The 25,752-nt window shown below is 40.3% G+C and overlaps 1 protein-coding gene across 1 annotated transcript; it reads left to right on the plus strand.

Moving 5' to 3' along the window:
• Positions 1–1,962: 1,962 nt before the first annotated feature.
• Positions 1,963–11,773, plus strand: PDE6H (phosphodiesterase 6H). Its single transcript, XM_025402770.1, has 4 exons — positions 1,963–2,027; positions 7,242–7,416; positions 8,771–8,811; positions 11,308–11,773. The coding sequence occupies exons 2-4, from the start codon at positions 7,283–7,285 to the stop codon at positions 11,382–11,384; spliced, it is 252 nt and encodes an 83-aa protein (XP_025258555.1). The 5' UTR covers positions 1,963–2,027; positions 7,242–7,282; the 3' UTR covers positions 11,385–11,773.
• The last annotated feature ends 13,979 nt before the right edge of the window (positions 11,774–25,752 follow it).

Consider the following 25,752-nt stretch of genomic DNA (forward strand, 5'->3'; position numbering starts at 1 on the left):
GTAATTTAAGAATTTTCTAATTCTAAACCCCTGAGAACCATATTAGAGTGGCTTTAGGAGAATTTTTCAAACTATACACCTAGACTTTCTCCCTACCCCTAACCTCTCACTCTTCTCTCTCCTGGATTTCCTTTGGAGGAAGACGACTTATGGCACAACCACCCCCATATTCAACATTGAGAATCGCAAGATTATCTTTCTCAAGTGTACTGGGATGGAAAAAAATTGCGGACCCTGACACTCTAAATCATTCATTTTACATATGAGGAAACTGAAACTCAGAGAGGTGACAGCTTTTCCATATAGCAGATAAATGGTAAACCTAAGCCTGCATATGGGTCTAGTGCAGTACTTTTCAAACATTAATATGCAAACACATCACCTTCGACCTTGTTCAAATGCGGATTCTGATTCAGTAAGTATGGAGCAGGGCTGAGATCCTGCATTTTTAACAAGTGCACAGATGGTGTTGTTGCTGCTGCAGTTTGAGTAACAACATTCTAGAACATTCACTCAGCTTATGGCACTTTCCACTGTCCTTAAAATTTGTATTCTTTCATCAAGAAAATTGAGAATACGTAAAAGTTTGACAGATAAGCATCTAAACATTCATGTGCCTGCTATGTAACAGTAAAGGAAGATGTGAATGATAATGGAGATACAGAGGAGGGAGTAGAAGGACCCATCCAGAGACCAAACACTGTCCTGGCTTTGCAAGGTATTCGTTGCCTTCAAAACTCAGAGAAATCTTGGTAAAGACCATGGGAGAGCATATGAATGACTCTTGAGCTGTTTAGTTGCTCATGTAATTTGCTTAGGGCTGCAAGTTAAGAATCTCTCCCTGTCTAGAAAGGATAAATTGACCTTCTTTCTCTATAATGTTATGGAGTGTAATTCTCTAACAGGTAACAACTGGGGAAGGAACACTGAAATTCACTGGTAAGGCATGGAAGTGATGGAAGTGATCAGCAAACAGACATCTTGGTCCATGTCTGCTTTGATATAGTATAGTACAAAGACAATGGAATATACAAGGTGTTTCCAGACTTGGGCCCTGTTCCTGGCTCCACTATTAATTTTATTTGCAGCCTTGAATACATCACTTAATCTTTCTATGATAAATTTATCAAAATAACTTACTGATAACTAGCATATCTGTTGAGAGCTATTTAGTATTAATTGTCAATTAATACTAATTACATATTAATTAATACTTAATTATTAATCTATTAATAATTAATACTAGTGGATCAATATAATAGGAAGACCGAGTCAAGGAGTCTCAGTAAATTGGATTGTTCCCCAGACCCTACACCCTGAAACATTTAGGTACGAAAGATCTGGCAATCGATTCTCAAATGAGTGTCCTCAGTTAACAATTCCTAGCTGTCATATGGGCCCTTTCTCTGTCAGATATCACCGAATTTGATATCAGTTTTGACTCTGAGGTTCCATCTCTCTGAGGAAATACACACAATACCAGTTAGGGAGAGATACTGTGTGTTTCCCAATGTCACTGCCCGCATGTTCAATGTCCCCACTATAGCAGGGGGCACCGTGGCTCCCTCAGTTCTCTCCAGTTACCTAGAGCCCCATAAGAATTATGTCCCTGTGTATGTGTGTGGGTGTGATTGTGCACATCGGTGTGTGTTTGTCAGGGAAAGGGAAGAAATGGGAGTAGCGAAAACTAAATGTGAGAATTAAAAGAAGATATTAAATCACAAACTGAAATTGACTCTTGGATATCAACACTTTTTGTGTTTTTGTGAATACAATACCTGTTTATTGACTAGAATGAACCTAAGTCAGTTTTGAAAGGGCCTGTAATTATCAGAAACCTCCTAAGCCTGTCCCAGCCTCACCCCGTGTTCTTCTAACTTCTTTGCACCTGGGTTGCTGTTCTGAGCTTATGACGGTGAGATTAGGCAGCATGAGGGTATTACAGAGAGATAAGTCAGGATGCAAAGATCCTTTTGTCTTTTGCAAAGAAGGCAGCGGGGCAGCTGATAGGAACAGCATTCAGCTCCGTGAGTATTTCTGAACTTCTGGTGAATTTGAGCAGAGTAATTGAAGGGCTTTGGGGGGTTGATCAGGCTCCAAAAGAAAAATTGGAGAAGAAAACATATTGGACCTGTGGGCCTGGGCTGTGGCTGGGGATGAAAATGGGAAAGAATATGAAGGAGATACACTCAGACCTTCTTGTTATGCCATGGGACAAGCAAATAAGTGAAAGTTGACTATTACAAGGTCACTGCAAAACTTGATTACTGAATTCATTTAGAAGGAGCCCAATAGTGACCTCCCTGTTTGCAGCTTCATAGCAAACAGTATTGTGAAGACGGAGGGATCTGTGGCACTAAATAACCACAGAGAAAACAGTTCTTTACTCCAAGGATGTGCTTGCAAACTTGGCCCAGGCACTGGTAGGCTGATGTGAGTGTGAGGAAAAGGAGAAGGGGAGCGGAGAGCGAGCGTGAGAATGACCGCAGGGCAGTGCAGGTGGCTGAGCCTTCTCCCTTTGAGGTCAAAGTGTTTGTTTGTTCCATTCTGAAGCAGGGTGTGGGCTGGATTTTTGGTAATTTTTTTTTATGGCTTTGGTTTGGGTCTTGCTTTGCTTTTCAAATTATTGATTTTCTCTGCCTCAGCAGGACCCTGGGTGATATTTATTGGCTCAACCCCAACAGTACTTCCCTCCCTAGCTCCTTCCAGCCTCTTCCTTAGTCCACTGACAATGGCCTTGTCTATATCTTTGCTGAGAAACAGAGAATTGGAAGGGTAAGGTGGTAACAGCAGCATCAGAGAGACTGTCTCAGGAACCTTCTAAAACTGCTTTTCAGAGGATCATCCCCTGTCACTATATACGGCTGGGCTTTGCTGTATAAAGCAACACAAGATGATTTTTTGCTTTATACAAATCTTTAATTTTGTTAAGGTGACCCTAACCCCAGTCCCCTACAAAAGTATGCCTTGAAATATTACTTTGCCGCATCCACTTATTTCTGCAGAGAAACAGTTTGTAATCTTCAAAAGGGGAAGGGCTAACATTGCTTTAAAAACAGGAAAATGTTCTGCCTCACAAAAGAATAAATTGCTTGATGCTTTTGGAGGAAAAAAATGTGAAACTTCATTCAGCTAAAATCAAGTCTGATAATACATTTAGGGTTACTCAGCTCCAGATGCCCTTGGAATTTCTAGAAAAGTGTGGTCAGGATGAGGTTAGCCTTTGGTGATGTTTATGGGCAAACAGGACTGGCTTCCAATGCAGGGAAAGGTCAGAAGTGTTCTACCCTTCCTAAAGGTTTTGCAGAGAGAATTGGAGGGTAAATCTATGATAGAAACTGCAGAGGGATTAGTCGACTGTTCTGGTTACCTAGTGCAAATCCTGAGCACCATTAGGATCAAGGGATTAACCTGGCAACTGTTATGTAACTCTTTCTGAGAAGGCTTCTTTCATATAATGCATCAAACTCTGACATGAACACTGTCTAAGCCTAGAGGTGCAACTTCAAAATTACGTAAACATGTAGAAGAAACCTGCAAGAAAAAAGGGGATGTATCACCAGGGGAATATGGATGTCACATGTGATTTTTAAAGTCTTTGGGGTTGCTGTTAGGGGTGTCAAAGGAATTCAAGGAAAGCTTCTTAAGACAGCATTTTAAGACCAGAAATAAGTTAACAGTTGGGGTGTTTGAAGGAAGCAGAGGATTACCCAGCAAGGGCGGAAGACAATTGCCCCTCTGGTGTATGGCAAGCGCTCTTCAGTTGTTGGCCCAGAGGAAGGAGGTGCAGAGTCCGGGTGAGCAAGTGTCATAACCACAGATTTGTTTGCATGGCTTTCTTTTCTCTCACAAGGTCTAGCATATGTTTGCTCTTTTTTAACACTTTGTACCACTCTACTCATATTGTCTTCCTAAAATTTCCCCATAACCCTAAAAGGAAGGTATGATTTGATTCATTTTATAGATGGAATAAGACCCCCAGAGGATTATGAAATTTCTCCTAAGTCACATAGCCAGTTCTATGGAGTAGGAACTTAAAACTCTATCAATTTGATTCTAAAGAGTGTACTCTCTACCATGTCACCATCAAAGGGCAATTCGACCAATGAGGGTCACTTTAGGCCCTTACATTATAGAACTCTGGATCCAAAATAATTGGATCTTAGTAGGGCTGCCAGATAAAATGAAGGATGCCAGTTAAATTTGAGTTCCAGAGAAAAATGACTTTCTAAAGTATAAATACGTACCATGAAACGGCTGAGATATACTTTACTAAAAATAATTATTTCTTTGAAATTCAAATTGAACTGGGTGCCTTGTATTTTTTTATTTTTTATTTTTTTGCTGAATCTGGCAATTCTGACCCTAATGGGTTCTTCAGATGAGAGAAAAGAAACTTTTGATTTCTTCTACCTTGAAAATCCTGGGCAGTTCAAAAACCTTAATCTGAGAGCTGCCCTCTGTGACTCTGGCGGAGCTGGGATGTGTCAGTTACTGGTGGTCCACTCAGCACAGCGCTGATCTTGGCTGCTCACCAGCGATTCCCAGGGTCCCAACCACACTTGGGACAAACACAAAGTTTGCCTGTCGACCAGGGGTAGAGAGGGCCCACAGAATGGGAACTGAATTTAGTGAGCAGAGGAACTGGCAGTGCATTTCCTAAAGCCTGAAAGCTAATGAGTTCTTTGTGCTCTGACGGAGAAGTCAAAGGGTCAGGACCTCATGACTTAAGGTTTACGGTATTTGTTCAGTTTCTTTCTTTTTCTTTTTTTTTTCTTTTTTTTCTTTTTTTCCTTTTCTTGAGACGGAGTCTCGCCCCGTCGCCCAGGCTGGAGTGCAGTGGTGTGATCTCAGCTCACTGCAAGCTCTGCCTCCCGGGTTCACGCCATTCTCCTGCCTCAGCCTCTTGAGTAGCTGGGACTACAGGCACCCGCCACCACGCCCGGCTACTTTTTTGTGTTTTTAGTAGAGACGGGTTTTCACCATGTTAGCCAGGATGGTCTCGATCTCCTGACCTCGTGATTTGCCCGCCTTGCCCTCCCAAATTGCTGGGATTACAGGCGCCTGGCCTGTTCAATTTCTAGATTAATTTATTAACTCATTTGACAAATATGATATATATGGCATAATTACTATACACCATGCACTGTTGTAGGTTCTGAGACTGGAAGGGCGGCCTCATGAAGCTAGTCCAGTAGGGGACAGCAGAAGGAATCATAGCATGAGCAAGTGGTCCAGGGTCCTGGCCAATCTCACCATCCCTGCTACTGGCAAGGATAATAATTTAGTAATAATCAGAATTTAAATATGAGAAAAATCTTGGAGGTGACGATAATAATTGCAACCCAATTTTGAAACAAATAAGAAAACAGTATGAACTGGAAGTTATAGAATATGAGGTTTGAGGGATATGCAGTGTGGCCAGTAAAGACAGTCATTGTTAGCATGAGCCAAAGACTGTCAGGGAGGTCTGCAGTTAATAATATTAACATAGGCTGGTGTGATGAGTCATGCCTGTAAACCTAGCACTTTGGGAGGCTGAGGCAGGAGGATCAGTTGAGCCCAGGAGTTTGAGGCTATAGTGAGCTATGATTGAGATTGCACCACTGCACTACAACCTGGCTGATGGAGCAAGAACTTGTCTCTCTTAAAAAAAAATAAATAAATAAATTAGCATAAATCTGTAATGGGTGAAATAAGGAATCTTATGGAGACAAAGCCTGCACACACCAGATTTTATGGAAGAGATGGGCTCAGGATAAGAGGTGAAAGCAATGCGGATTTCTTTGGGGCTTTTCGGGATCTTCCTTCCAAGGGCAAGTTTTGTTAACCCTTGTGAAAGAAAAGAAGAAAGAAAATAATGTCATCCAAAATGACACATTAATTGTTTAAATTTATCTTTTTCAATAATTTTCTTTGATTTGTATTTGAAGAATGGCAATGGGCATTTCTGTAGCCAAATTAAAGTCTGAGAACACCATATTGGATAGGTCCATGGTGTGGATAGAAGAAAGCATCAAAGATTTGTGAACAATGGGGGCTGAAGAACCTTATGTCTGGATGTAGAATTGAAGCACAAATACATTACGTAATCATCCTTCATTAACTTCTCTATGTGTGTGTGTTTTAAGATGTGTTGAATATATTCATGAGTGTTGGTATCCCTGCTCCAGAGGTCCTCCTGTCCAGACAACTACATTGTCATCTCCCAGAACTAGAGAAAAGCTTCTGGTTCATGTGAGGATTAAACAAAATAATCTTATCTTAGACTATAAGGACTTGAAGGACTATAAAAAAACAACAGAGGCCATAAAAAATGCTCAATAAACATTTAGAATCAGGTTATTTTACAGCTGGATGGAAATGTAAAGCTTAAAGAAATTGCAGGTGCTGGCCAGGTGCGGTGGTTCACACCTGTAATCCCAGCACTTTGGGAGGTCGAGGCGGGTGGATCACGAGGTCAGGAGATCGAGACCATCCTGGCTAACACGGTGAAATCCCGTCTCTACTAAAAATACAAAAAAATTAGCCGGGCGTGGTGGCGGGCGCCTGTAGTCCCAGCTACTTGGGAGGCTGAGGCAGGAGAATAGCGAGAACCTGGGAGGCAGAGCTTGCAGTGAGCCGAGATCGCACCACTGCACTCCAGCCTGGGTGACAGAGCGAGACTCCGTCTCAAAAAAAAAAAAAAAAAAAAAAAAAAGAAATCGCAGGTGCTATAAAAGACTATAGATATCACTGAGTCCATTTTCCTCTCTTTATAATGGGTAGAACTGGTAGTCATAGAGAAGTACAGCATCATAATAAATTCACATAGAACACTTGTGGCAAAACTATTTTATTTATTTAAAAAAATTTTTTTATACCTAATGTGAAGCTTTAATTTAATTTAATTTATTTATTTAAAAATTTTTTTTCAGTGGCAGATCTATGGGAACAGCATATCCACCTAGATTTTTGAGTTTTAAAATGTATCAATTGTCTGTTTACGTAACTGATAGATTGTGTAAGTAATACAGCAGCGTGTAAGTTTACATTCCTTTACATTAAGTGCCTGCATTGATTTCTACTCTGTTTTCTTAAAGATCCCTTTTAAAGATGATAACTGCTCCCCTTTTGTATCAATACAAAATACTGAGCTTTCCTTTTGAAATACTTTTCTTCTCCAATGTAAAATAAAGATCTAATAACCAATGGTCCCCATGACTTGAAAGATCTTCTTTTTTTATCTTTCACTGTCTAAGGAGGCTGAAGGGGAAACGCTAGCTGCCTGGGGGCTGTTAAAATGAGTGACAACACTGCTCTGGCTGTTCCAGCTTCAAACCAGGGTCCTGCCACCCCACGCAAAGGCCCTCCCAAGTTCAAGCAGAGGCAGACTCGCCAATTCAAGAGTAAACCTCCAAAGAAAGGTGTGAAAGGGTAAGACCAAAATGAAAAGAAAAACTTTCTATTACTTTCTTTCTTCCCACATGACGGCTTTTGTTTTGAGAAATTAGTGCTCACAATATTAAACAGACTTACAAAAATGTCCATCCCATCCTCTCTTTTCCTCTCTAACTCCATCTTTGATGAATTGTGTCTTTATCGCTGGAATTCTTTCCTTCGCAACTTCCAGGTCTGTGGCCGAATTTAACATGGCAAATGGAGGCTTTTTACAATAAACTTTGACTTTGCCTTCCAGGCTTTTTATGACCACTCCTCTTTACTAACATAACCTCTGCTTTAATCTGTAACACTGAACCACTGACCATTTCCAGAAAATATAGCTTATATTTATGTCTTCCCATTTTATATCCTCAGTTCTTTATTTTCCTCTTCCTCTCCTTGGCTAAATCCTATTCATTTTTCAACACACAGCTCATATACTAATTTCTTTTTGAAGCTACCACTGACTCTCTTTAACAAGCTGTCATTACTTTCATGTTTGCATTTTGTACATGCAGCTGTCATAGCTTACATTATCGTATCTTATATTTATTTATTTTTATCTATTCTCCGAGACTAAGACCACTCAGAAAATTTGTCTGTTTTTTTTCTTAACTCTCTGTGCCTAACAAAATGCCTGGTATATAATGGATGCTTAGTTAATGATTTTGAATAAGTAAACAAATGGATGAATTCATCATTTTTAATGCCTCTTGTATTGCTTTCTCATTTCAATTTTTATTATAAAAAGCGAAATTTGACTAAGTTGTCCCACTGATAGTTCTTTCTGACTCTTAATTGTTTTGTTTGTTTGTTTGTTTTATTTTTTAGACGGAGTCTCGCTCTGTAGCCCAGGCTGGAGTGCAGTGGCTCGGTCTTGGCTCACTGCAAGCTACGCCTCCCGGGTTCACGCCATTCTCCTGCCTCAGCCTCCTGAGTAGCTGGGACTACAGGCGCCCGCCACCACCCCTGGCTAATTTTTTTTTTGTATTTTTTAGTAGAGACGGGGTTTCACCATGTTAGCCAGGATGGTCTTGATCTGCTGACCTCGTGATCTGCCCGCCTCGGCCTCCCAAAGTGCTGGGATTACAGGCGTGAGCCACCGTGCCCGGCCTTAATTGTTTTAGCTTAAGTTCCTACAGGAGAGAAATCTCTCCACTGGGATATACCAAAATCTGCCTGAGTGACATTTTCTTTGCTCCAGTTCAGTGCAAACAAAAGGAGTCTCTCAAATAAAAACATTAAACCTCTCCTTCTTCCCCTTTGAATCAAGAAACTCACCACGTGAGTGACTCCAAAATTCTTTTGCTCTGATCTCAGCTAATTTCCCCTGTATTCTTTTCCATAGATTTGGAGATGACATTCCAGGAATGGAGGGGCTAGGAACAGGTAAGCCATCCACTGATTTAAGTGAGAAATTTGCACGTGGAGTTCTGCCTTTTTATATGCTTCAGGCCTCAAGGGGCAGTTGAAAGTTATGGGAAATACCCAAGGCAGAAGATCTGTGAAGACATAGAAATGTGGGGATTTAATTTCCCCTCCGAAATAAGTACATGTGTGCCCAGATACAAAAGCCCTAAAAGAAATCAGGGTAGGCCCAAAATTTCATAAACCTTCTTGTTTTGTCAAACAACCTTTGAGGGCATACAACGATAAATTACAGGCGTTTATGGTAGAAAGATTCTCCTAATTCATCTAACCAAACTTCATTTTTCAGGACAGAAATCTGAGACATAGAGGAATTGACAGTCTTTTGTCTGAGGCTACCAAGTGAACTATTGGAAATAAGGGTGAGGTCTGGAGATCTCTCCACTCTACCAGGCAGACCACTTCCTTACCAATTTCCTCTTTTTACACATCCTCTAGCACCCAGAGGAGGATCTTAAATAGTGAATGCCTGCAATATATTTTTAAAAATTGGCTACCAGATTTTTATGTATCATACGATGAATGCAATCACTGCATTTTTTTTTTTTTTTTTTTTTTTTTTTTGTTTGAGACAGAGTCTCGCTCTGTCGCCCAGGCTGGAGTGCAGTGGCCGGATCTCGGCTCACTGCAAGCTCCGCCTCCCGGGTTCACGCCATTCTCCTGCCTCAGCCTCCCGAGTAGCTGGGACTACAGGCGCCCGCCACCTCGCCCGGCTAATTTTTTGTATTTTTTAGTAGAGACGGGGTTTCACCGTGTTAGCCAGGATGGTCTGGATCTCCTGACTTCGTGATCCGCCCGTCTCGGCCTCCCAAAGTGCTGAGATTACAGGCTTGAGCCACCGTGCCCTGCCATATTTTTTTAAATTAATAGACTATTTCTTAGAGGAGTTTAAGATTTACAGAAAAATTCATCAGAAAGTACAGATCCTATATGTCCTGTCTACCACCTCTCTCCCCTTTTACATAGTTTCCTTTATTATTAACATCTTGTATTAGTGTGATTATATTTGATGAGCCAATATTGATGCAGTATGTTAATTAAAATCCATAGCTTGTATTAGGGTTTTTATCCTTTGTGTTGTAAAGTTCTAAGGGTTTTGATAAATACCATGTACCCACCATTATAGTACATTCTGTAGTACATATAGTATTATACAGAATAGTTTTGCTGCCCTATGCTTCACCAGGTCACCCTTCTCTCTCTCTCTAAACCCTCGACATCCACTAATCTTCTTACTGTCTGTATAGTTTTACCTTTTCCAGAATGTGATATAGTTCGAATCATACAGTATATAGCTTTTCTGTACTAGCTTCTTTCATTTAACAATATTCATTTAAGGTTTCTCCATGTTTTTATATGGCTTGATAGCTCAGTTTTTTAAATCATGGAATAATACTCCATTGTAGAGATAAACACAGTTTTTTATCCTATTGAAAGATACCTTGGTTGCTTCCAAGTTTTGCCAACAATGGATAAAATGGCCCTAAATATTTATGTGCAGGCTTTTGTCTGGACATATTTTCAACTCATCCAACACACCTTTGATAAATGGTAGCATTTGTAGTAATCAGTGTCCTTCCCAGGCAATCCTCAGTGTATCTTTCTGCAGCCAAATACCAAGCCTGGGATCTCGAATAAATTTTCCAGCCACATTATAAAGCAATTTTGCTATTCTCCTAGATCAACTGCTTCTGTATTTTGGCAAGGTGCATGCAAGACCAGCAAATTTGCTTTGGGATCTGGAAGATGTGCTTGACTCTAACTGTATATTTGGAATAATGTAATGAGGTTTATACTGAGCGAAGGTCTGAGGTCTTTGACCTGGTTCTGGTCTCAGCTCTACAACTATGTGGTTTTTGCTAATTATTTCATCTCTCTGGGTGTCAGCAAGCTTCTTTGTAACTGAAGGATAATAATATCTTACTTTCTAAAACAAGAAGCTGGATTAAAAGATGCCTTGTGATCATTTTTCAATATGTGATTGGATATAGGCAGTTCAAAATGTAAAGGAATAGAAGAATAATTAGAGAAGAAACTGATCTAGATTGGTAGGGAAGACTATGGATACCTAGACCATGGAGATTCAAAGTGTTCCTCTTTTTCATCTTAACCCTTGGCCTGACTAGAATTCCACTTTTGCTTCCTCCTTAGTGGTTGTGGTTTGGGGAGACTCTGTGTGATCAGTGGGCTGTACCCCCCCCAGGGAACCCCTCAGTCAAAAGCTGTGGGTCGCCCCCCGCAAAGAGGAAGCAGAATGAAACCAACAGAGATGCCTGGTGCAACAATTAAGCAATTGGTCTGATCCTTCCTGGGCCGCAGGACCACTCTAGGTAACTTCTCAGTCAGGGGATAATGAGCAGGAGAGAGGAGTGAAGTGTCTGTGCCTGAACGGCATCTTTCTGTGAAGAGACTTTTTTTGGGGTGAGGTTGGCTTACATACTCTTCCATCTCTTGCAGATATCACAGTGATTTGTCCGTGGGAGGCATTCAGCCACCTGGAATTGCATGAGCTCGCTCAGTTTGGGATTATTTGAGGTGCCAGAGGTTCTGCCACTCTCAACGACATCTGCTGTAATTTTGGTTACTTTTGCCCTGATGATCTGCCGGAGTCTTGAAATTCAGCTGATTGGAAGTGGTTTTGTTGACTTTCGAGGTCATTTCCTATCAGTTACTACTAAGAGTTCTCTTACTGTCAGAATCTCTCTTGCAGTACAGCTCAAAATAGTGGATGCATTTCACACTTCACCACCTTTTCCTACCAGCTAGTTAGAGGTCATCAATATTTCTCTACATTTTGTTTATGTGTAAGCCCTTTAAATCTATTTTTGCTAGGCATTCACTATGATTAATAGGAGACCTTTAAGATTACATGTATGTCACTCCCCACCTCCTCTTATTTAATAAAGGAGATATTTACCTTGAATGTTGCTGAAGTTGTATTAAATGCTACATGGAAATATCTGATGCTGTGTTCTGAGAACCAATTAAACAAAGAAGGCACAGTCATACAGGAAATAAGTGCAGTGCTTACAAAACAGCATAGGGTGAAGATTTGAATTCTGTAAGTTTGTAAATTGTATACTTTCTGGGTCTAAATTTTATTGAGCTAGGTTATTCCAGAAGTCTCATGCAGCTCTAAGTTGTACAGTTCTAAGTTGGCGAGGAGCTGGGATTTAAACTCGGAATTCTGACAATGTGAGCCTTCTTTTCAATACTCTGGTTGAGGAAGGTTTCCTTCCACAGCATTCCCTCAATGAAATTATTTTGTCCAATGGCTTAAAATGGGAGTCACGGGAGTTACATACCTTGACTGCTTTGTGCACATCTGTAGTAAATCTAACCTTTAAACTGTCAACTGAAAAGATTTATATGCTATAAGGTTTAGACTCATATACAAAGGATAGGCAGTTGACCCTCTAAATAAAATGATGGTTTGCCTCACCCCTGAAGTTGTGTCAGTGTAATGTGCTCATACTTATCTTTTCCCAATACTTTCAAGGCAATTGTGCAACTCAAATGCTGCCTCTGTGTGACTTGGATGCTTTGGAACTAACAGTATGAATTTCTTCATTTCAGTTTTGAAATCTGTGGTAAAAGAATGGAGTAAATTAACCGAAGAGAGAGACAGGATGATAGAGAAGCAAGAGATTCAGGTTCTAATCCTGTCTCTACCAGTAAATTGCAATATGATTTTGGGCAAAGATCTCACCCTTTTGACCTTCAAGTTTTCCTGAACCAGATAATCTAAGGTTCGTGGTAGTGATAAATTCTGTGACTTCGTGGTCTTAGAGGAGTGCAGCACTCAAAAACTTGTGGCTGCTACAGGGCCTGTGTTAACCATTTTGCAGGAATGATCAGGTTACCTTCTGGCCAGAAAATTAGAAGTACAAGAGAAAAACTGAGGTATAGATTCAAAAGTGGAACCATGACGTGCCAAGAGGCCCAGTGGAAATGTGTGTTTCCTCCTTCAGCAGGAACTCCTGCCTCCACCCAGGCACCTGTTTTCTCTCCTGCCAAAGCTAACCCTTGCCTTTCAAGTTAGCTGCTCCATTTGACGGCCAGTGCCTTCGGTTCATCCCGATTAGGGAGGACTGGCTTCTTCTCCAGCTGGGTGAGACTGGTTCACATTTGGCTCACTTTTCAAATATTTCTTTAAAAATGAAGCAATGACATTGACAAAACAGAATGCACTCAAAAGAATGTATCCAAAGGCTACATAAAGAAGGATCTAGAAACTACGCTACATGAAGAATTGTTGAAGGAACTGAAAACATTTAGCTGAGAGAAGAAAATGTTCATTGCCAGCAAATATTTGAGAAGTTGTAATGGTCCACAGCTGTAACAACCTGAATACACCAGATCTTTTTAAAAAGTAATGGTGAAGGCCGGGTGTGGTGGCTCACGCCTGTAATCCCAGCACTTTGGGAGGCCGAGGCGGGCAGATCATGAGGTCAGGAGATCGAGACCACCCTGGCCAACATAGTGAAAACCCGTCTCTACTAAAAAAACAAAACAAAACAAAACAAAACAATCAGCTGGGTGTGGTGGCGTGCTCCTGTAGTCCCAGCTACTCGGGAGGCTGAGGCAAGAGAACCCCTTGAACTGGGGAGGCAGAGGTTGCAGTGAGCCGAGATTGTGCCACAGCACTCCAGCCTGGTGACAGAGTGAGACCCCGTCTAAAAAAAAAAAAAAAAAAAAGGTAATGATGAAGCAGGAAGAAGCAAACTTCTTTCATGCCAGGGTCTAGCATTTGGGGGTAAGCTGGAGTAGACATAATTTAAAGCCCTTCCAATATCTAGAATCCTATTATTTCTATTCATATCATTTTATTATTTTAAATAAGAAATAAGAAGCCCCTCAGTGTATAGACAACACATATGAAAGAGATAAAGTAAGTCATTGTCCTCATCTGAGTCCTGGCAGCAAAGAGATGACAACCCCAAACGGGGTAATTGAGGAAAGGTTTAACAAAGGTACTATTTACACAGGCTTTGGAAGAGTTAGTGGCAATCTACAAAGGCTAGTACAGTAACTTGGGGCTAGCAACAGCGTGGGGGCCATTGCCAAACCTGGGCCTGAAGCAACCCTGAAATAACATTTCTAATACTAAAGGAGGGGCCCTTGACAAGGCTGTGGGATGCAACAGAGGGACATAGTTAACATACAGTGATCCTTTAAGTAATCAGGAGGTAAAGGGGTTGTTCCTCCTTCCAATGTTGTCCTTCTCCCCTTCTCTACTTCCCTGTTGATGCCTCCCCTTGGTTAAACCCAACTGGAAATCAGAGGGCAAAGAATCTCTTTAATGCAGTCATTAAAGTTCACCTTCTCCAGTAACACGTAGACACAGGGAGGTGAATAACTCACACTGGGCCTTCTAAGTGGGGCAGGGGGACAGAGAGCATCAGATAAACAGCTAATGCATGTGGGGCTTAATATCTAGGTGATGGGTTGATGGGTGCAGTGAACCACAATGGCACACGTTTACCTGTTACCATTTACCTGCACATCCTGCACATGTATCCTGGAACTTAAAATATAAAATAAAATTTTAAAAAGTTCACCTTCTTCAGCAAAGAGCAAAGTTCACTTTGGAGAGTGGATGTGAAGAGGCAAAAAATATATATTTCCATTATAGCAACAGTATTGAAGAGCAGATAGTATTTGTTAGCCAGTGGTTTTTAGTTGGAGTTGGGAAATAGCATGCATATGTCTAAAACCTACACAGCTGATTCTGATCCTAAACGCTGGAGTGGAGGAAGAGCAGTGTTAAATAGGAAGAACCCAATAGGCAAAAAAGAACAATAGCAGAAATAATTTATCATACAGTTTAAGGGTTTGGGGAATTAAAAAAAATCTTCAGACATTTTTCTGACAATAAGAAACACTGAGGGTGTCTTGTTAAAAACACATAAAATTTGGGCCTCACTCCAGATTTTCTGAGTAAGAATTTCCAAGGGAGAGATATTGAAATCTATATTTTTAAATAAGGGCCCTAGGTTATTCCATTTGTGCCAGTTCAAAAACTCTGATGTAATCCAAGCCTCCCTTTTACACATTAAGAATTAGCTAACTCTTAACTTGTTACCACCCAGTGATCCAGTGACCAACTTAACCCATTCTTCTTGCCCCCAATACCACATGTAATAAGTGGGAGAACAAAGGCTAACATGTATGTGTTCTGACTCTCACATGGTTTTGTTGGCTGATAAAATAGATGTGCCTCACTACTCGAGACCTAACCCAGAGGATGTCAGAGAGCTCAGGAGACAAGGGTTGGACTGAAGCAATTCCAGTAAGATAGAGCAGGACAAGTACCACAATTATGACCACTGCTTCACACAATCACCATCCCTCCGTAGCCTGTGTCACACTCCCTGGCCTCTGCTGCCTCCTCTAACTGGGGTAGGAGGAAGCCAGGGAGGGTGAGAGGCGGGTGGAGGCAGGAGCTGGCTAATCCTCCACCTCTTCCCTGTTTGTTTCAGCATTGGGTAGAAGTTGAGATTAATGGTGCGGGTGAGCTAGGCAGTGACTCCCGTTCTCACAGACCTCAGTCACACTACAGCCAGACAGAAAAAGCAGTGCATAAGGAGAAAACGTTCCTCCTGAGTCTCCACCCTAGCTGAATAGGCACAGTGGTCTAAACAATTGCCACTGTGCAGTTGACCTGTGCTGTGAGAAAGCAAAAATTATCATAAACAATTTCATAAAACAAAGGAGGAGGAGTTTCTCAACAACTAAAGAAGTGGAGGGAAAACACGCACAGAGGAATAATCAGTTAGACCAATATTTAGCACAAGAGAAAAAAGTGATCACACAAGATCGAGCGCTATAAAACTAATATAATGAGAACTGTGTAAGTATGACACTGAATTGTTTTAAAGGGGGAAATGGAAAGGAACTATGTTTTATAAAAGGCTAGAGGGAGACGCTTGTACAGGCCACACAATTGTGAGTATGTATAAACTAGCATGATGCTTTTTGCAATATGAGGGCAGAGTCAGATTGTTGAAAACTGAAATTCAAAAAAGCAACAATCAAGTTGATTGGCAACATCAGTCACACTATCTTTTTTTTGGCAAAAACAATTGAGAGGCCTGGGTTCTGCCTGGATCTGCTACAAAGTACCTGCTAGATAGTCAGCTAATTCACTTTTCTTCTTTGGCCTCAAATATGTGAGAATAAAACAGGATCTTGGACATAATGATTGCCAAGTTTCCTTTCAGCAAAAAATTCCAAAAAACAAGTAATACATCTAAATATATTTCAACTGTTCCCTTTAGACCAGAAGACCTAAAGCACAGAGCCTCAGTTTCCAATTATTTCCAGAGTGCTCGTTTAACCCTTTTTCCCCCCGACATTTCTGCAGGGTCCAATAATAAAGTCAAATTGTGTATTAGTACTGCCACCTGCTGCAGCAAATAAGCACTTCAACACTTGGAAGACAACCATTTCTATTCGACTTTTCAATCCACATAGCTAGTTCTGAATTTCTTCCCATCCATTGACTGACCAATTTAAACTGTTGCATTGCTTGGCCAAGGAAAAGTAATCCATACAGAGGATAAACACTAAAAGGGTATAAAAGTGAACACAGTACAAGATCAGTCTTGTTTCCACCCAGTGCCCTACATCCCTCTCTCATTCTCAGTCAACCCCTATCATACTTTTTGTGAATCCTACCAGAGACATTCTGTGCAGACACACTTATATGTCTACACTTTTTTGGAGCAGTAATAACACACTATATTTGCTATTCTAGACTATTTTTGACTTTTTTTTTCTTGAAGATAACTCTATGTCCGTATATTTTGATATACCTCATTTTTTTAAAGTAGCTGCATATGTTTCATTTGTATAATTGAGGGCTAATTCATTTGTCCAGTGTCATATTGATGGATGTTTTGGATATCTTTAGACTTCTACGTATTTTCTCAAATGCCTCCATATTTATGCCACAGTTGTACAGGTTTATCTCTAGGACCAGTTCCTAGGAGTAGAATGGACAGGTTTTGAAGGATATTGCCACATTCACCTCTGAAAAAATTTGTACATCATTAACACACCATATACAGTTCACGCATACTTTTCCAAACACTCATACCTTTACATGATATTATTAAAGTTTTATTTTGCATGAAATTGAACAAAGTTTCATAAGTTTAAAAGTCACTGTTATGTTCTTGTCAGTGAATTGTCTGCTCATGTGCTGTGTCTGTTTTCCTGTGAAACAGCAAATCTTTGGATTGAACGATAAGATCTCTCCCCCATCAGTGTCATCTGTATAAAAGGAAGTATTGGTTTGTCTTATATCTGTGGTACAAATATTTTTCCCACTTAGTTTCCTACGTTTTAATCTTCATTTATATTAAATTTTTACCAATAAATATTTCAAATTTTATATAGTCATTTGAGCATTTTTAAGGACTTTTGTCTATTTTATTTTGTTTTAGATTTTTCTCATTACTATTTAAAACAATTCTTTCATATTTTCTTCCAGCGTTTTTTTTCATATTTTCTTCCAGCGTTTTTTCCTTTCATTTTTTACTTTAAATCTTTGATCCATCTGAAAATTATATACTTTTGCAGAAAACATTTTATTCAGATAGGTAGCCATTTATCTTAATTCAATTTAACCATTAAATAATAAATTTCTTTTACCACTTTAGTGAATTTCCATATTTATCACACATGACTCTATTTCTGTACTTTCCATTAAATTACATCTGTTTATTCATGTTTAAATAGCTACCAACTTCAGAGTATGCTTTGAGATTTAACAGAGCTTGTACCTTCTCATTACGCATCTTTTTCATATACTTTCTGGATATTGGTGCATGTTTATTTTTTCATTTACAATTTGGAATCATCTGTTTTAGCTCCCTCCACTCTTGTCCTGTTTACACCATTTCCAGACACCACACCCAAAATTGTCTTAGTACTTTTATTGAAAATGTATAGAGTATCTTATTAAGAAAGAACTGACATCTTTGTGTTGTCAAAGTTTCCTAACCAGGCCAGGCGCGGTGGCTCACACCTGTAATCCCAGCACTTTGGGAGGCCAAGGCGGGCGGATCACAAGGTCAGGAGTTCGAGACCAGCCTGACCAACATGGTGAAACCCCGTTTCTACTAAAAATACAAAAATTGGCCAGGCATGGTGGCAAGTGCCTGTAATCCCAGCTACTTGGGAGGCTGAGGCAGGAGAATCACTTGAACCTCGGAGGCAGAGGTTGCAGCGAGCCAAGATGGTGCCACTGCACTCTAGCCTGGACAACAGAGAGACTCCATCTCAAAAATAAAAAAGTTTCCTATCCAATAACAGAAAAATTATTTAACTATTTGCACTTGCATATATGTACTTATTCAAGTATTCTTTTAAATAATTTAGTAGTGTTTTAATGTTTTGGTAGTATAGAACTTACATTTTTTGTTAATTAATTTCCATTAGAAATAGTACTTTAGCTCATAATTGGTTATTGTTTGCACATAAAAAAGCTATCAACATTTATAGATTAACTGCATACCAACAGCATCAGCAGATGCTAGTGAGACTTCAGGAAACAGGGAATGCTCATACACTGTTAGTGGGCAAGTATATTTGTTCAGCCTCTATGGAAAGCAGTTTGGAGATTTCTCAAACAACTTAAAATCAAACTATCATTTGACCCAGCAATTCCATTACTGGGTATATACCCAAAAGAAAGCAAAACATTCTACCAAAAAGACACATTTTCTTCTATGTTCGTCACAGGACTATTCATAATAGCAAAGACTTGGAATTAACCTAGGTACCAATCAATGCTGGATTGGATTAAAAAAACAACCAACGGCACATATATTCCACAGAAAACTTCACAGTCATAAAAAAGAACAAAGTTATGTCCTTTGTAGCAACATGGATGCAGGCTGGAGGCCATTGTCCTAAGCTAATTAACACAGGAACAGAAAACCAAATACCACATGTTCTCATTTGTAAATAGGAGCTAAACATTGGGAACACATGGGCATAAAGATTGCAGCAATAGACACTGGAGACTACTAAAGAGGAGGCAAATGGGTGAAAAGGTATTGGGTACTGGTCTCATTACCTGGATGATGGGATCATTCATATCCCAAATCTTAGCATTACTCAACACACCTGTGTAACGAATCTGCACACATATACTCAAACTAAAACAAAATAATATTGGAAGTTCTAGCCAGAGCAATGAGACAATAAAAAGAAGTAAAAGGCATCCAAACTGGATGAGAAGAATGAAACTGTTTCTGTTTGCAGATGAAATATTCATATAGATAGGAAAGCCTAAAGACTTGGAACTAACAAGCAAATTCAGTAAAGCTGCAGGATATAAAATCAATCTATGAAAATCAGTTATGCTTTTATACATTAACAATAAACTATCTGAAAAATAAATTAAGCTGTTGGTAATAGCATCAAAAAGTATAAGATGATAGATGGTCAATTATAAACAGCTAGTGTGCATGGCGCTCATGGAGAGGAAAAGAAGGGGTGAGTAAATACAATACTTTCAGCAGAAACATCCAGGTACTTGCATTGGAATTAATCAAGGAAACAAACTGACCCACAGAGAATGAAGAAAAGCAAGACAGGACAACGGTCCACCTGGGAGCGACATGGAGCCTGGGGATCCTTCTCTGCCCAGGGAAGTGGCGAGTGAATGAGTGACAAAACCACACTTCTCCCACAGATCTTTGCAACCCTCAGGTCAGGTGATCTCCTTGTGAACCCACTCCACCAGGGCCTTCAGTCTTCAGTCTGACAGAGCTACGTGGAGTCATGGCAGAGCAGTCGCTCAGGCATGCATGGAGACCCTGGAGCCTTACATACTTGGGCTTTCTGGCAAAAGTAGCCACAGCTCTGGCAAAGTGGAAGGTTGAATTCCTTTACGTACGCCTAGAAAAGAGGCTGAATCCAGAGGGCTGAGCAGCAACAGCCCACAGGCCCCATGTCCATGGCACCTCACAATATAAGACCTGTTGGCCTGGAATTCCAGCCAGCTACATAGTATTGGAAGACCTAGCCAGAGAAATCAGGCATGGTAAATAAATAAAGCACATCCAAACAGGAAGACAGGAAGTCAAACTATCTCTGTTTGCAGACAACAGGATTCTATATTTAGAAAACCCCATTATCTTGGCCCAAAAGCTCCTTCAGCTGATAAACAACTTCAGCAAAGGTTCAGTATATAAAATTAATGTACAAAACCCACTAGCATTCTAATACACCAGCAATAACCAAACGGAGAGCCAAATCAGAAAGGCAACCCCATTCAAAATTGCCACACACAAAAAATAAAATACCTAGGAATATAGCTAACCAGGGATTTGAGAGATCTCTACATTGAGAATTACAAAACACTGCTCAAAAAAAATCAGAGAAGACACAAACAAATGGAAGAACATCCCACGCTCATGAATAGGAAGAATCAATATCATTAAAATGGCTATACCGCCCAAAGCAATTTACAGATTCAATGCTATTCCTATCAAACTACCAATAACATTCTTTACAGAACTAGAAACAATTATTTTAAAATTTATATGGGACCAAAAAAGGGGCCTGAATAGTCAAGGCAATCTTAAGCAGAAAGAACAAAGCTGGAGGAATCGCATTACCCAAGTTCAAATTATGCTACAAGGCTACAGTGACAAAACAGTATGGTACTGGTACAAAAACAGACACATAGATCGATGAAACAGAATAGTGAGCCTGAAAATAAGGCCACACATCTATGACCATCCGATCTTTGACAAAGCTGACAAAAACACTCAATGAGGAAAAGACTCCCTATTTAATAAACAGTGCTGGGATAACTGGCGAGCCATATGCAGAAGACTGAAGCAGGACCCCTTCCTTATACCATATACAAAAATCAACTCAAGATGGATTAAAGACTTAGATGTAAAACCAAAACTAAAAAAACCTGGAAGGCAACCTAGGCAATACCATCTGAGACATAGGAATGGGGAAAGATTTCATAATGAAGACCCCAAAAGCAACTGCAACAAAAGCAAAAATTGATAAATGGGATCTAATTAAACTTCAGGGCTTCTGTACAGCAAAAGAAACTATCAACAGAGTAAACAGACAGCCTACAGAATGGGAGAAAATATTTGCAAACTATGCATCTGAGAAAGGTCTAATATCTAGCATCTGTAAGGAACTTAAACGAATGTACAACAGAAAAACAAACAACCCCATTAAAAAGTGGGCAAAGGACATGAACGGACACTTTTCAAAAGAACACATACAAGTGGCCAATAAGCATATGAAAAAAGCTCAGTATCACTGATCATTAGAGAAATGCATATCAAAACCATAATAAGATACCATCTCACATCAGTCAGAATGGTTGTTATTAAAAAGTGAAAAAGTAACATATGCTGATGAGGTTGCAGAGAAAAGGTAACCCTCATACACTGTTGGTGGGAGTGTGAATTAGTTCAACCATTGTGGAAAGCAGTACAACAATTCCTCAAAGAGCCAAAAGCAGAACTACCATTCAATCCAGTAATTCCATTACTGAGTATATACCCAGAAGAAGATAAATCATTCTACCATAAAGACACATGCACATGAATGTTTATTGCAGCACTGTTCACAACAGCAAAAACATGGAATCAGCCTAAATTACCATCAGTGACAGACTGAATAAAGAAAGTGTACATATACATCATGGAATATTATGCAGCCATAAAAAGTGTGATCGTGTCTTGTGCCAGAACATGGATGGAGCTGAAGGTCATTATCCTTAGCAAACAAAAGCAGGAACAGAAAACCAAATACCACATGTTCTCACTTGTAAGTGGGAGCTAAATGATAAGAACTTGTGAACACAAGGAAGGAAACAACAGACACTGGGGTCTACTTGAAGGTGGAGGGTGGGAGGAGAGAGAGAAGCAGAAAAGATCACTATTGGGTAGTGGACTTAATACCTGGGTGATATGATAATAGGTACAACAAACCCCTGTGACATTTGTTTATCTATGTAACAAACCTTCACATGTACCCCCAAACCTAAAATAAAAATTTTCAAAAAATAAGATACTTAGAAATAAATTTAATCAAGGAAATGGAAGATTTGTACACTGAAAACTGTAACTGAAACATTGATGAAAGAAATTGAAGACAAACTCTTATGGAAAGATATTATGTATCTGTGGATTTGAAAAATTACTATTGCTAAAATTTCCATACTACCCAAAGTTATCTCCAGACTCAGTGCAGTTACTGTCAAAATTCCAATGGCATTTTTAGAAGAAATAGAAAAAAAATTTAAATTTTGCATGGAACCACAAAGACCCTGAGTAGCTAAGGCAATCTTGAGAAAGAAGAACAAAACTTGAGGCATCACACTTCTTGGTCTCAAATTATATTATAAAACTGCAGCAATCAAAACAGTATGATACTGGCATAAAAACAGACACATGGACCAATGAAACAGAATTAAGAACTCAAAAAGAAACCCACATATATATGGTTAACTAATCTTTAATAAAGGTGCCAAGAATACACAATGGGGAAACGATAGTCTCTTCAATAAATGGTGTTGTAGAAACTGGATGTTCACATGTAAAAAAATGAAATTCAGCCAAGTGTGGTGGCTCATACCTGTAATCCCAGCACTTTGGGAGGTCGACGCAGCAGGATTACTTGAGCCCAGGAGTACAAAATGAGCCTGGGCAACATAGTGAGACACCCATCTATATATTTACCAAAAAATAAAAAATAATAAAATTGGATCCTTATCTTACAGCATACACAAAAATCAACTCAAATGGGTTAAAGACTTGGAACCAGCTGGGCGCGGTGGCTCAAGCCTGTAATCCCAGCACTTTGGGAGGCCGAGGCGGGTGGATCATGAGGTCAGGAGATCGAGACTATCCTGGCTAACATGGTGAAACCCCGTCTCTACTAAAAATACAAAAAACTAGCTGGGTGTGGTGGCGGGCGCCGGTAGTCCCAGCTACTTGGGAGGCTGAGGCGGGAGAATGGCGTGAACCCGGGAGGCGGAGCTTGCACTGAGCCGAGATCACGCCACTGCACTCCAGCCTGGGAGACACAGCGAGACTCCATCTCAAAAAAAAAAAAAAAAAAAAAGACTTGGAACCATAAAAGTAGGAGAAAACATAGCGGAAACCCTCCTTGACATTGGTCTTGGCAATAACTTTTTGGATGGGACACCAAAAGCACAGGCAACAAAAGTAAAAAGAAACAAATGGACTCCAGAGATGAATAAGTTGAAATGCTCCAAATGCAATTTCTCATCTATAATGTTGAGGAAATAGCATCTATTTCATAAGAGTGCCTTTTGAAAGTTATATGAAATAAGTGTGTAATGCTTGGCTCATGGTAAATGTCCAATGATCATATTATGATTGCTATATTCTTTGCCATTGTTATAATTCTGAATTTCTTACTTTCAACATGATGATAGCCTAGCACAGGGATGTAGTTTGTTATGAGATCACATTGAAGGGAACCATTAGCTATGTGACAGCACTGGTGGATGTTATTGTGTGTGTATGTGTGTAGCTGTGAGCAATGCAGTCGGGAAGAGTAGTAATTTAGGCGAATCTTTTTACTGCTCTCCATTTCCATCATCTCATGGGTGAACTATTACAACAGCCTCCAAATAATCTTCCTGTCCTCTCACCTGTCCCCCAACTCATCCTTCAGATTGTAGCCATCGTGTCTGTTCTCCCAGCAGTAAGAATGTAAACGGCGAGAAACAGGGACCTCGTTGTATCATTCTTGACTGTTTAGTCAGTGTCTGGCATGGAGTCTGGTAGATAGCAAGCACTCAATATATTAATATATATGTTGACTGAATTAATAAGTGATGATTTAAAATACTCTGCCCTGGCATGCCTGTCTTGGCCTAAAGGCACCCTCCTGCACATTGGCCATGTCTTCATGGGCACTGACTTGGCAAAATTGGTAAAATACTATGCTAATGTGGACATCTGTAAATGTAGCATTTGTAAGTTAAGCTGAAACTTTCATATATAGTCTTTCTCTTTCTGAAAGTCACCAAACTTCACAAGATATGTCAGTTAAAGACATTGTGATGGTTAATTTTAGATGTCACCTTGACTGGCTTGAGGGATGCCAGATGGCGAGTGAAGCATTGTTTCTGAGTGTGTCTGTGATGGTGCTTGTGCAGGAGATTGGTGAGTGAGTCAGTGGCCTGAGAGAGGAAGACCCACCCTCAGTGTGGGTGGGCACCCTCCAGTCATCTGGGGGCCCTGCTGAGGAAAATGAGCAGAAAAATTATCTCCTTCTCTCCCTTCTAGAGCAGGATGCTTTTTCTTTGGACATCAGACTCTAGGTTCTTCTTCAGCTTTTGGACTCTGGGACTTGTAGCAGCAGCCTCCGGGGTTGGGGTAGGGGGTGGTCTCAGTCCTCACTGCCACACTATGGACTTCCCTGGTTCTGAGGCTTAGGACGTGGACTGACCATGCTACTGGCTGTGAGTCATGCTATTGGCTTCTCTGCCTCTCCAGCTCGAAGTCAGTCTAAGTGAAACTTCACCACTGTGATATTGTAAGCCAGTTCTCCCCATATATATCCCCTTTTGCATAGCCTGTTGGTACTGTATGTCTAGAGAACACTGAATAATACAGATTTTGGCACCAGGAGTGGTTCTTGAGAAACAGTTTTAAGGATAAATTTTCTTAACTGGTTTTAGGGTTTTGAGAATTGGCTGTCTAATCTGATTAGACAGTCCATCTAATCTGATTAGTCCATGGCATGAACTGTTGTACAGAACATAAATATATCTGATACTCCTAATTCACCACATATATGAAGCAAGACACTTGGCAACCCTGTACCTGATACTTTCAAACATTAGTGAAAAACCAAGGAATATAACAATGCTAGTTGGTTGCTCCTAACACCACTGGACAAAGTGATGAAAGAAAATGGGAGGAAAGTGGAAGAGGGGTGAGGGAGAAAAAATTACTTAGTGGGTACAATGTACATTATTCAGATGACAGTTACTCTAAAAGCCCAAACTTCACCACTTGGCAATTTACCCATATAACAAAACTACACTTGTACTAGTTAAATTTACACTAAAAAAAGAAAGGAAGTGATGAGCTCATGGATTTCAATTCTTGGCTCCAGGTGCTCACAAATAGCGTAAGAGCTTCTAAGTGTGCCCCGAAGAAGAATCTTCTCTCTTGTAACCACAGGAAGTTGCTGAACTTGCTGAAAATCAACAAACTTTCATCATGCAACGCTCTAATGTACAATAAACACAAACTCTCAGCCTCTCAGGGTGTCTACTGTTAAAGTGAGGACCTTAATTGGGAAAGAATGTTTGTTTTGTTTTGTTTTGTTTTTAAGTTGGGATGGAGATGTGTGGGAGAACCCTGATGACGCTGGGGACATCGGGCTCCTGAATTCTGATGAGCCCTCATCCCTAGTGGCAGTAGCATGCCCACCTCCACGCCCACCCCCAGTGATATTGGCCTTTCCACCTGTGTCTGAGGGGGTTAGCCCTTCATTGCCCGAAGAAACAGTAATGGCCTCCCCTGAGGGAGTTTCCAAGCAAGACAAGGCTGATTCTCCTCAGGACCCACCCTCACCTCCTCTCTTTGCTTCTAGCCCCGTAACCAGACTCAAGTCCCAGCAGGCCTGTAAGGTGAGATAGAAAGTGTGGCCCACGAGGAGGTCTGCTACACTCCAAAAGGATGACTTGAGTTTTCTAATTCATACAAGCAGAAATCCAGGGAACATGTGTGGAATGGATATTAAGGGTGTGGTGGGATAATGGTAGAAAGAACATAATGTTGGATCTGGCTGAATTTATTGACTTGGACCCACCAAGCAGAGATTCTGTATTTAATGTTGCAGCTTGGGGAGTTAGGAAAG

Source organism: Theropithecus gelada, chromosome 11 (genome assembly GCF_003255815.1).
Source record: "Theropithecus gelada isolate Dixy chromosome 11, Tgel_1.0, whole genome shotgun sequence".
NCBI classification, from domain to species: domain Eukaryota; kingdom Metazoa; phylum Chordata; class Mammalia; order Primates; family Cercopithecidae; genus Theropithecus; species Theropithecus gelada.

Coding starts and splice junctions, on each gene's coding strand:
- PDE6H (XM_025402770.1), top strand. CDS start 7,283: ATGAGTGACAACACTGCTCTGGCTGTTCCAGCTTCAAACCAGGGTCCT. Junction 7,417..8,770: donor CCAAAGAAAGGTGTGAAAGG/GTAAGACCAAAA, acceptor TCTTTTCCATAG/ATTTGGAGATGACATTCCAG. Junction 8,812..11,307: donor AATGGAGGGGCTAGGAACAG/GTAAGCCATCCA, acceptor CATCTCTTGCAG/ATATCACAGTGATTTGTCCG.